Source organism: Apodemus sylvaticus, chromosome 13, assembly GCF_947179515.1.
Source record: "Apodemus sylvaticus chromosome 13, mApoSyl1.1, whole genome shotgun sequence".
NCBI lineage: Eukaryota > Metazoa > Chordata > Mammalia > Rodentia > Muridae > Apodemus > Apodemus sylvaticus.
Genome location: NC_067484.1, coordinates 64,087,728 through 64,100,861, shown reverse-complemented (window position 1 = coordinate 64,100,861; position 13,134 = coordinate 64,087,728). Strand labels below are relative to the sequence as shown.

At 43.0% G+C, this 13,134-nt stretch overlaps 1 protein-coding gene across 5 annotated transcripts in view; it reads right to left on the bottom strand.

Moving 5' to 3' along the window:
• Positions 1 to 3,599: 3,599 nt before the first annotated feature.
• Positions 3,600 to 13,134, bottom strand: part of Prelid2 (PRELI domain containing 2) — a 99,198-nt gene continuing 89,663 nt past the window's right edge. For all 5 annotated transcript variants that reach the window (XM_052155862.1, XM_052155858.1, XM_052155860.1 and 2 more), the window contains 2 exons: positions 11,061 to 11,130; positions 3,600 to 3,847 (listed from right to left, as the gene is read on the bottom strand). In XM_052155862.1, coding sequence (XP_052011822.1) covers positions 11,103 to 11,130 — 28 coding nt within the window. In that variant the 3' untranslated portion in view covers positions 3,600 to 3,847; positions 11,061 to 11,102. The remainder of the gene's footprint in view (positions 3,848 to 11,060; positions 11,131 to 13,134) is intronic.

The window sequence follows — 13,134 nt, the reverse complement described above, 5'->3', positions numbered from 1 at the left end:
TGAGTGAACCTTCCCCAATCTTGTGCCTACCCTGTCCAATAAGGCCACACTCCTGACTTTGACATTTCTTATCTAATTCATTAGATGACAATGCACATGCTTTGATAATATATACATAATTTAAAAAAAAACTAAACAAAATCCTAATTAATTATAAAAAGATTTTAAAAGGATTTGTATTATTTTTACTTATGTGTATATATGTGTTTGTGTGAGTAAATGTCATATGTCTGTGGGAAACCCTCAAAGGCCAGAAAAGGGTATCAGATGCCTCGGAGCTAGAAATACTGAAGTTTAAGTGTGGGTACAGGGAACCAAACTTGGGTTCTCTGGAAGGACAGAACGTGCACCTAACACTAAGCCCTCTCTCCAGCCCCAGCCCTATAATATTTTTATAAATACTTTTCTATTTTTCTTTTGGTTAAGATTTTCTTTTTAACACTGGGAGGAGGGATGAACGCACGTGAGTGTGGTGGCCTCAGAGGTCAGAAGGGGGCGCTGAATCACCTGGACTTGGAGTTCCCCGTGGTTGTGAGCCACCCCAAGTAGGTACTGGGAGCCAAACTCCTCTGGAGGAGAAATACTTGCTCCCAACTGCTGAGCTATCTCTCTAGACCCAGGACTGTCTAGAATGTGTTTGTCAAATGTTGAACAACAGATGCCTGTATCTGGGAACAACATTGGATGAGAAAGAGTATCTGATGCAAGTTAATAGATTTGGGAACAAAGAAAATCAGAAAATCAGAAGCTGTCTTGGCAGAAAGGCAGAATGCAGCTTATATTTAAAGTACAAAAAAGCATCTATGATGTCTGGCTGAGATAGTCAGGGGAGTCCAAACACCCTAGAAGCATGGGCTCAAAAGTACTGGCTGGCAAACATGCACTGCAAACAGAAGAGTATAAGCAGGCCTGAATTTGTTGTTGGCATATAAAAGTTAGGAGGTTCTTCCTCCCCCTCTTCCTTCCCCTCCTCCTTCCCTTCCTCCTCCTCCTCCTCCTCCTCTCTGTCCTCCTCCTCTTCCCCTCCCCCTCTTCCTCCTTTCCCTTCCTCCTTCTCCTCCTTCCCTGCCCCTCCCCCATCCTTTCATGGAAAGGTGAGCAGTGCAAGCATTCTGCCAGCCACAGTGGCTGGGGCTGAGCAGCAGTCTTCCTTCAGCCAGGCATGCGCTCCAGGGTCCCTGCAGTAACCGCAGCCCGCGTCCCTCACCACAGCAGCTCTCAGAACCCAGACACTTTTCGCAGCAGCCACGCCAGCTTCAAGGAATCTGGACCAAATTCTGCCTCTCTCTGCCTCAACTCTTAGTAAAATTCCTGCCTCACATGTATGTACTAAGGGAGAAATCAAGAACTGGCTGGGGCAGGACAGTTGCTACAAGCTGGAAGCAATCCTGGAGTACACAGCAAGTGTTGGGCCATCCTAAGCTACACAGTGAGATTCTAGTTAATATAAATGAATAAATAAGAAATAAAAGAAGAGCCGGGCGGTGGTGGCGCACGCCTGCAATCCCAGCACTTTGGGAGGCAGAGATAGGCGGATTTCTGAGTTCGAGGCCAGCCTGGTCTACAGAGTGAGTTCTAGGACAGCCAGGGCTACACAGAGAATCCCTGTCTCGAAAAACCAAAAAATAAAATAAAATAAAATAAAATAAAATAAAATAAAATAAAATAAAATAAAATATAAGAAAGAAAGAAAGAAAGAAAGAAAGAAAGAAAGAAAGAAAGAAAGAAAGAAAGAAAGAAAAGAAGAAAAGAAAAGAAATCAGGCAATGTATGCATATTTCCCTTAATATTGGGGTTCTTAGCCTTGCATTCCTATTGGACACACTGGAGGAACATTAAAGCCACTGATCCCAAGGTCCCACATTCAGGGACTCTTGTCTCTTGGTCTGGGATGCACCCTGAGCCTTGAGATAGAATGAAGTCTCCCAAGGGACCTTCATGGGTGACTGAGGAAGAGAACTCTGACTTTGGGAGTATGTAAGCTGTTTAGTGCAGAGAAGTGTATTTACTCCAGTGTCAATGTCCAAGTAAAAATCTCTTGCCTCTCTTATCCATAATAATTCACTTACTTTTGGAAAGGGAAATGATTCCAAATGCCATTCACAAGCTGAAAAACAAGGTCAAATATGCTCTGACTTCTACTATTCATTTTCCCTCCAACACAACGGGAAACGTAGAACACTAAGGAAATGAGGGGAAGTTATCCCAGGAGACAAAACTCAAACAGCACAAATGGCTCAGACAATGAGAGGAGGCTCAGGGTGGCAGGCTGCTATGAAAAAGTACAATTGCTCTGGAACTCGTCAATGCACTACGCAGGGAAAAAGTTCAAATCGTAAAAAAAAAAAAAAGAGAGAGAGAAAAGAGAGAAAAGGGAACAATTTCCTCTCATCTTTTCAATAATGGCCTAATTTTTATTTTAAGATGAGTTCTAAATTATTGCTTCCTTTCAAGCTTTCTGTTAGATGGCGTGCATTTATATTTTGGCTTCCCATAACATGCAAACTAATGTCATCTAAATCTTAAACATTAACACCACATACAACCCAGGTAAAAAGCAGACACCAGGCTAGGCACATAGTTCAGTTGGTATCAGGAAGCTCAGAGCCCAGGCCTGAGCACATACCTGCAATTCCAGCACTCTGGAGGCAGAAACAGGAGGATCAAAGGTTCAAGATCATTTTCAGCTACATAGAGAGTTTGAGGGAAGCCTGGGCTACACCACGCCTTGTCTCAAAAAAAAAAAAAAAAAAAAAAAAAAAAAAAAAAAAAAGACAAAAAGAATAAAGAAAAGCAAATGCTAAAAAAAATTATTTCACATAACAATGGATCCTATTTAATATTCCTATATACCATCTCAGGTCAGTTCAACAACCTCATTTTAAAGCCATTACCTCATTGCACAATTTTGATTTAAATTAGCTTTAAGGGGGTTTAAAAATGATGTGCAAACCCAGTAAATAATCGGTGGGAGAAGCTGGATTTAATCCATGCCAGTCCAACTGGCCCCAGACCTGTACTCTTCAAGCTAAACCTATATCTATAAGAGAGAACTATGCCTGAATACTTACACATTTCTAGTCAAAAGAGAACTGGATAGTTTGTGGCAAATTACAAAACAAGTTAGTGGGAGCCACAGCTACAACCTGCCTTCTGGTCTCAACTCCATGTTCTCACAGAGGAGCAAGTCAGAGTTTACGTGTTATCTCCTAAAAGCTGTACTGACTTCTGAGAATATCAAAAACCCATGCATGTGTGGCTTAGCTGACCATGGTATGTGCATAGCTTAGCTTCATCATGGTATATATATGGCTTAGCTTCACCATGTATACACATGGCTTAGCTTGACCATGGTATGCATGTGGTTTAGATTTACCACGGTCTGGCATATTGTTTTTCTATTCCAGCTCTCTGGAAAGAGGTACCAGAATCATTCCTTATCATTCCCATTCTTATCATTCCTAGAATCCTCTCCTGGATTCTCTGAATACAGATGCTGACAGCATATGAGTACAAGGGGCTTCCTGAGCCTTTATTCTGCCCTTGGCTGTCCTGACACCATCACAGGGAATCCTCAAAGCATCTGGAGAAAGCATGGATGTCATCTGATAGGTTTTTCCCTTTATTCATGAGATCGTAAAGAGACTATGTCATAAAACTCCAATTCTGGGAGTCTCATGATTCAAAACAGGCCCCAAAGGGGAGTGTCAAGTTTGTGCACTAGCAGGAAGGCCCCTTCTTCTCTAAGTCACTCTGACTCTGTCCCGAAACCAGCATCCAGTAATTGTGTCTATGATGTCGTGGCCAAGAAGTGTCTCAAGGAAGAGTAGATACAGTGGCAGCTTCCCTGCAAGAGAAAGAAATAGGTTTTATCACTTAATAAACACGTCTCAGCGATCAATACTTATTTGCCCTCTTTTCTGAAGCAACTCCCGAGAGTCACTTGAATTCTCTCACTATGGATAATTCTTAAAGAAATTGCACTCCTACCTCCTAATGATCTTCGAACAAAGCAAGCACCTCATTTTATTAAGTCCAGCTACCTAGAGGAGCCAGTTCAGAGTGGAGCTGCAGATATACCTAAAACTAAGGTCTTAATCATTCTGGTGGGACAGAGCTCTTCTGTGTTATCAGACCTCACCAAGTCAGTCCTGGATGCCAGCGGCAAGAACAAACAGATGTCGGGACTATTTGTTTTATTCAAACGTGACAGGAAATCAAAAATCCATCAAACAGATGTGTCAGCAGCAATGCCACAAGCATATTGGTTACTGAGATTTATGTGCCTCCATTTCAGTCCATGAGAAAATTACCTTCTAAGCTTTCTACATCTTCAAATGTCCAGTTGGGCACACAGGTCAGAGAGTTCATAAATGTTACTTCTGATGCTAGATACCATGGAAAATGGAGGCATATGCTACATGAATGTAAATCTTTTTTTTTTTTTTTTTTTTGAGGTAGGGTTAACTACATAGCCCTGGCTGGCCTGGAACACATAGAGATGAATGCACACCTTGAGTGCTGGGATTAAAGGCATGTGTTTTAAAAATATGAAATAATCTATTCTGCACATTTCTATAAGTCTACAAAGAGTCTTTTAAAGACAGATATCTGGGCTGAGGAGATGGTTCAGAGGGTAAAATGCTCACCACACAATCATGAGGACCCGAGGATGAATGTCTAGGGACCAGGGAAAGTCAGACACTTTAGCATGCGCATCTATCAACACAGCGCACAGGCATGATGGGAAATGGAAACAAGAGAATCTCCAAACCCTCCCAGGCCTGGCACACACAGCAGAGCAAGAGATCCTGTCTCAAATACAGTACAACATAAAAACCAATACCTTAGATTATCACCCGCTCTCCTACCCTCCCTGCATCTCACACACACACACACACACACACACACACACACAAACGCACGCACGCAAGAGCACACATCTGCATATAAATGCATACATACATATATACACACAATGCAAAAGACAAAAGAAAATTAAGAATTGCAAATTTAAAAAAAAAAAGCCGGGTGTGGTGGTGCATGCCTATAATCCCAGCACTTGGGAGGCCTCTAGAGGCAGGCGGATTTCTGAGTTCAAGGCCAGCCTGGTCTACAGAGTGAGTTCCAGGACAGCCAGGGCTACACAGAGAAACCCTGTCTCAGGGAAAAAAAAAAAAGAATTGCAAATTTCCCAAGTTAGTATATTGATGAAATTATAAACAGTACCCATACTATTACCATGATAAAGTGATTTTGTCTGTGCTAACAGAATACAGAATACCCGTATTTCTATTGCATGTGCACGGGGCCTATCTGAGTGACTTCAGCGACTTTTTCTGTATAACCCTGGCTGTCCTGGAACTCACTTTGTAGACCAGGCTGGCCTCGAACTCAGAGATCTGCCTGCCTCTGCTTCCCAAGTGCTAGGATTAAAGGCGTGTGCCACCACTGCCCGGGAATTTTGTTTTGTTTTGTTTTTTGGGGTTTTTTTGTTTGTTTGTTTGTTTGTTTGTTTGTTGAGATAGGGTTTCTCTGTGTAGCCCTGGCTGTCCTGGAACTTACTCTGTAGACCAGGCTGGCCTTGAACTCAGAAATCTGCCTGCCTCTGCCCCTAAGTGCTGGGATTAAAGGCCTGTGCCACCACGCCCGGCTAGATGGTACTTTTAATTTCATTGTTGTTGGCATTTTAATATCTTTCTGCCTTAAGGCAGCATTCTGTGAGTCTTCACTAAGTGAGGATGTTAGCACAAATGCAGAGAGATAGACGGTCAAACAGTACAGAGCAGAGATGTGATGTGATCGATTTTATAGGTTTAAAAGGCCATACAATCTCCACCATAACCCTTGATGTTAATTTAAAAAACTCAGGAGACAGCAAGTGCTTTCTTTCTTGTTTCCAACAAACAACAAAAGAAGCATAAAGGAAAGAATTTAGGCTTTAAAGGTAAAGGCTGCAAGGTCTCCATCAAAACTATTCAAGTCTGCTGTTGCAGCTTTGAATGCAGCCATGGCCACAGCTGTGTTTCAATAAATCTTTATTTATAAAACACGGCAGTCTGGTTGTAGCTAATGGAGCTCCACTTTCCTGAACCCTATTCTCTGTACGATTTCTCCTACCCGTTACAATATTTGTTTTATTTTAGTTACATTTGTGTGTGTGAGAGAGTGTGTATGTGTGTGTGTGCATGCGCGTGTGCGTGTTTGTGTGTGTGTGTGTGTGTGTGAGTGTGTGTGTGTGAGTGTGTGGTGTGTAGGGCATAGGACAGCTTTCTACTCACTGGGCCCACAAGACTGAACTCAGGTTATCGGGCTTAGCGGCAAGTGCCTTCTCCAAATAAGCCATCTTTTAAATTGTTATTTTTATTTTTGCAGTAGGTCTCACTCCACAGCCCAAGTTGCTCCCAAACTCTCAGCAATCCTGCCTCAGCCTCCCAAATGCTGGTCCCTTTCCATTTAATTTTATTGCTTTCCATCTCATAAGAAACAGTACATTCCCCTCCTACAACTTATTTTTCCTAAAGCTATTTTTGAGAAAGTAAAAAAGCTACATCCAGACAGAGGGAATTTAAACTACAAAAGCACTGTCAAGAACATGGGGAGGGGAGAAAATAAGGTTGTAGCTGGGCTATGAAATCAAAGTTTTCCAAATCTGATTTGTAATGATTACAGAACTATTTACACTTCACAAAATGGTACACCTCAAAACCAACAATTAAATCATCAATTTAGTTGTATATAAATAATAACTTAATGATGCTGACTTGGGGAACAGCTTAAAGCTTAAATAGTAGTCTTCAGTTTACAGTAATTGTAGATGTCTCTGTGAAGAGTATATATATATCATTTACTTTTGCTCCTTTAAGAAAGCGAGTTCTGAATTGTGACATTCTGCTCTGTGCAAAAAACACAGGAATTATTCTATGGCACAAAATGCTTCCCCACTTGGAAGTCCTGGCACTCTGCAGACCCCACCACATGGCTATGTGTGATAAAGTAAACAGCTTCCCATACACCAAGAAAAGCCCAAGTCATAGGTTAGTCCGTATGGTGAAAAGAAAAAAGCATAATCCAAATGTCCCATCTTTTGATATTGTAAAGACTACATTATTATCTACAAAGTTCACACTGAAGAACTGTGTAATCCGGGCTGGAGGGATGGCTCAGAGGTTAAGAGCACTGACTGCTCTTCCAGAGGTCCTGAGTTCAATTCCCAGCAACCACATGGTGATTCACAACTTCCACAACTCCAGCTCCAAGGAATCTGGCATCCACAGTCTTCTAGTTTCCTCGGCCACCAGGCACATGTGTGTTATACATGCAGGGATGCAATCAAACATATAAAATAAATGTAAAAAAGTTTTTGGGTAATGAGATGGCTCAGTGGGTAAGAGCACTGACTGCTCTTCCGAAGGTCCTGAGTTCAAATCCCAGCAACCACATGGTGGCTCACAACCATCTGTAATGAGATCTGATGCCCTCTTCTAGTGTGTCTGAAGACAGCTGCAGTGTACTTACATATAATAATAAATCTTTAAAAAAAAGAACTGCATAATCGAGTCATGCACACAGGCAAGAATAATAATAATTAATAATAATAATAATAAACAATTAGTAGTAGTAATAGTAATAATAATAAAAACTTCAAAATATTTTTAAAGGTGTTAGCTATTTTGTACTGAATTGTACTCATAGCTATCCTGGGTCACATGGGTCACAGGCTGCACATGGCTGAAAGTCAACAGGCCACACTGTAAACTTTTTAAACTTACTCATTTTTATTAACAAAGCTTTAAATCCAAACTGACTTAGAACCACAAGTTAGCATGAGCCTTTTTTCAGGTGAGTTTGTTCTAACCTGGAGCTTGTCTACAATAAGATAATAGATGATAGATGATAGATAGATGATAGATAGATAGATAGATAGATAGATAGATAGATAGATAGATAGATGCAAGAAGAGGCTTTGATTTTCAAAAATCAGTATGAAACCTGTTCTGCTGACTGATAGAAAGATAGATGTATACCCATCCATGTTGAAACCTCAGCTATCTGCTTTCCCAATGTCCTAACACTGACTGCATCCATCTGTACCCAAAGACAAGCTCAGGAGCCCACCTAAAATCCTCCAGATGATTCTGATGCTCACTAAAACTTCAAGACCACTAATTCAAAATTTGGAAACAAGCAGGCATCTGCCCTTCCAGTGTTAGCATAGGCTGCCTATTTCCCCAGCATACCTTTCCAATGTTAACATAGACTGCCTATTTCCCAACATAACTTTGAGCTGACTTCAGATCCTACTCCCTGAGTGAGATGGGATCAGTGCCCAAGTGCACAAGCACATTAGTACTTAGTGAGAGTGGGGTCTATTAAGATTGAAACAGAAATGGAAGCCATTAGAGGTGTCTCTATCTGGAACAAGAGTGAAGCAAGACATTATTGAATCCCTGGAGAGACTGTGGAGATAAGTGTGACCATCAAGGCCACAGGGGCGGTGGCTCTAACCGTATCTTCATTTAAGGCTACTTGGCCTGTGCAGAAAAGAGGTGGATGCTAGAGAATGGCAGTTGATTATTGTGAGTTTAATCAACTGGTGACTCTAGTCATAGCTGTTGCACAAGGTGCAGTTGTGTTACTTGAACAGATTAACACATCTGGAAATCTAATACATGGCTGCTGCTCTGGCAGATGTTTTTGTTTTTCTTTGTATCTATCAGAAGCTATTTTGGGGGGGGGGGCTGTCATCTTTTATTATGTAATGAGAAGAAGTTATTATTACAATAAGTTGTGAGATGGCCACGAGCCTTTGATGACAAAGGGTAAAGCGTCACAGTTCAAAGTGAGGTGTCTGGGTGTCAGGTTGAAGAAAAGGATGGACCTGCTTGCCTACTGACTGGATTTCAGAGGTGATTGGTGTGGGGATGTGGGGATGTGGAGATGTGCAATCTGGGAGTTGGCCTGGAGTAAAAGCAAAATTGAGATGTGCCCAACACCCCCCCCCCCAAAAATCTCATCTGAGGAGTGGGGCAGCTCTCTCCCTGCTCTCAGCCTACATGCTCCAGTGCATGCCCTCTACCTCTGAGGACAGTCATGTAGTCTGTGGCCATGTCATCCCCTCCCCCCCATAATAAGAACCTGGTAGGCAGGTTCTTGGTATTCCTCTTTATGTAAATGAAGCATTCCCAGGTCTCCATCCTAGCCAATAGTGTATGTACACTGTGGAATTCCTTACTCACTCCCCAAATCTATATAGCCCGTGTTCACCCCAATTAAAGTTGAGCTGTCTCACTGAAGCTGGTTGGTATTCAGGGCCATCCAAACCCTGCCCCACCTCCCTTTATCCTCCCTGCCAATGGCCAACAGCCCCCAGGGAGAAGAGAGGGTCACAATTGGGAGACTGAGTTCCTGGTGAGTCTGTGAAGATATTTCCAAAGAGATTTAGTTGAGAAGGGAAGACACATCCAGGGTCTTGGTAGCACCGTATCATGGCTTAGGATTCTGAATTTAATACAGAGGGGGAAAGGAAGGAACCGAAATGAGCAGCGCATTCATGTCTCTCTGCTCCCTGCTATGGCGGCAACGTGACCAGCCATCGTACAGTCTCGCCACCATGTCTTCCCACCACAATGTACTGTATCCCCTCTTAAAAATATAAGCCAAAATAAATCTTACCTCCTTAAAGTTCCTTCTGTAAAGTATTTTATCACAGTAGTAAGTGGAGTAAGTAATATAGTGAATCTCAAAAATGGCGGCACAGAAAAACAGGGCCATGTTGCCAAGGTCTTTCTCATTTGTTCAAAGAATAGGCTAAATACAGGAGCAAACCATACTTAAGATTCAATTCCAACACTTTACGAGCCGTGCCATTTGCTGTGCCTGCACTAAATAGAATTACCTTAATTAGCCCTCCAGCAGCACTGAAATCTACGATATGTCAAGTGTATATAGCTAAGTATTCATCAGAATATCGTTCAACATGCAAATAAAAGGAAATGCAACCCTCCAACTAATGTCTCCAACTAATGTCCTTTCAGAGGCATGGCTGGCATGCTTTGAAACTCCAGGTACGTGTATGTGAATGGTCTTATCATACCTTCTTTGACTAATTGCTCTCAGAATTCATTGTATACCACAATTAGGCCAGCAGGTTGTTTACAGGAAGCCATGTGTAGTGTGCTTTCACGCTGGCCTAAGATAATTATGAATTACGAGTCCATACCCATGACAAACACTCCTAATCACTCAAGGCCCTCAAGCCAGAGCCCAAGAATTATTCCTAAGATTCAGATTCCTTCAGAACAGTATTGCAAGCAGTGCATTGTGTTTACTTAGCAAGTATCTCCGCAAGTATTTTGGCTTGAGAAATTTTTCATATTTTCACATACCTAATGAGATTCCCTGGAGCTAAAATCCAAGCATAAACGCTAAATCCATTTCCTTTTCATATAGACTGTATACTCCTGCCCTGAAGATGATTTACATACAATTCTTTCAGTTCCCCTTGTTTGGAGGGCCACCCACTACTTAAGGTCAAGCATAAAGGTCACACACCACTTTAGGTCAGCATTCTGGAAGTTGCATATTTGGGAGAATTTCATTCTTTTGATCTTGGGGATTAGTTTCCAGACTAGTAAGATGTATTTGTTTTCCGGGCCAATCAACACATTCTTGTGATCCTTCCTGCCCCAATTACAGCTCTAAGTCTCTCTTTTTATTGTTCTGAGAACACTAAACTAAGCTGCAGTTGATCCTGAGAGCCGCCTTTACAAATCTCTGCCACCTCAAGGGCCTCAATCATGCTAGATTATACTGAACAGTTTTAGCGATTTGAAAGCAGTTGTAACTCAGCGCACAGTACAAAACTGCTTTGAAAATCAGAGAGCCAAGCAAATAAAGCCGCTGAACAGATAACAAAATGCCTGTGAAATAGTATTCTATGGGTATCCCTGGGAAACGCGGAGCGTGAATAGCTCAGGGAGGCTGATTCATAATGCCAGGTTTATAAGCATGAAAACACGGCTTGAGTAAATAATTCTGATTTTGCTTTGGATACTCACTGATGACTTTTTATTCCACAAAAGGGGAACCACACTGTTCCTTTAGCAGCATCTCCATGATTCTAATTCCCTGTGGAGAGAAGAAAGAAAGATCAAAATGTCATCTTTCATAGACAAGCACTATTACATTTATCACAACCTTTTCCCTTCGGGAAATCCAGGTCCCAACCACATATTCATTGCAGAAGAGAGGGCTCAGTCATCCCTAACATTTCTGTAATATCTCACTCAGCAATCCCCTTTCTGCTTTCTCCACATGCTCTTGGAGTTGTTTGGGAGGTGGGCAGAGCAGAGTTGAGAATCTGCTTACAACATCAGAATGCAGCCCAAGCCAAGGTAAGCAATGTCTCGCAAGTGGCACAGCCTGCCGGCGCTGGGATAATGGCGACGGTAAATGTTTGCCGAATGCTGACAATCGGGCTGCTTTCCCTGCCAAGGTTCAAGCATTTTGGTGTGGGCAGCAGGTGCCTGCCATATCCCACTGAGATGCTCTCCAAGATGAAGGCACTCTTTCCCCATCCACAAGAACCTGTTAGGGATTGCTGCGGGCACAGATCTCAGGATCTCAGCCAAGGCGGATCATCACCTAAGGTCACGCCCCTTCCCCAGGACCAGCCCATATCCTATGGCTGGTGGATATGAACATATAATGGCTCTCTTCCCTCGATTGCAAATAACTCTGAGGGTTTTGCACCGCCATAGCTCCGCATGGCATAGCTGAGACTTTTGCTGCAGCTGTATCATAGTTGGCGACCCTGCTTCCCTCCCTAGAGCCCTGTCCACCAGACTCCATATGAACATCTCCACTTCTACATCTTGTTTGAAACAGACAAAGCCCCTTTCCTAGTTAGAGCACAGACGTCCAAAGCGCTTTAAGTCTGTGCCAAAAGCTCTCTTGTGGTGGTGCAGACAGGCAGACGTCCATCCATGCTGGTTTCAGACACACACTCCAGTCTCTGCTCTGCTCTGCTCCTTCCCAGGATGCCCCACCACCTTGTCTATCACGTGGGTCTTGGAGGAAAGAAGATAGCAGATTCTTCGCCCCTACTTTGGAGTCCAGTTCTGTAGGCTAAAGAATAGCTTTCCTTGTAGAAACATAGGGCTGAGGCATAATTGTGAGGTAGGATCCAGAAAGTTGGGGGCCTGCTGCTCAGAGAGTAGAAATGCTAAGAACAATAATAGCAATGACAGGAATTTTTAAATGGCTCCTCAGGCCATCCCAGAAAAGCAGGTTCAATGGCTCGGGGGAGGGGGTGGGGGCAGAGTTTTGAATCTTTGACAGCCATTCATGTGATTACCTCAAGGTAAAGTAGGGCTGGGCAATGCTGGGTGAGCCTACAAAGGAAAGGCTGGGGCCCCGCCATTGGTGTTTGTGTGAGCCAAGAGCCAGGGATGGAAGGAATAAAGGCATCACTGGTGAACACAGTGAGCTATCTCAGGGGCTGGAGAGACGCCTGCGTGGGCACAGTGCTCCGTGGGCACAGATGGGGATCGGAGCTCAAACACCCAACTCACTTCTTTAAAACGACCACAAGAACAAAAGCAAAAGCAAGCAGGAAGGTAGGAAGAAAAGAAAAGGGAGGGAGGGACAGAGAGAGACACAGAGAGGGGGAGGAGAGAGAGAGAGAGAGAGAGAGAGAGAGAAGTCAGCCACACATCTATATGTCCCAGCCCTGGGAGACAAGGGAGCAGAGACAGATAGATGGATATACGAAGTTCATTGTCAAGCCATTCTAGCCAAATCCATGGGCTCTGGGTTCAAGTAGAGACCCATCTCAGAAAGATGTGGTGGACCATGAGAGGGGAAGATGCCTATGTATGTACATATGCATACCCACATGAACATATACCATACATATGCAAACATCCACATATTCACATATACAGATACACATGCATGTACACATACATATACACAAAACACACACACGTGTGTGTGTGTGTGTGTACACATGCACACGTACGCGCGCGTGCGCGCGTGTGCACACACACACACACACACACACACACGAAAGCAGAATAAATGGCATATGATCCTGAAGGTCTTCCCAGTCATGAACCACAGAACGAGCAG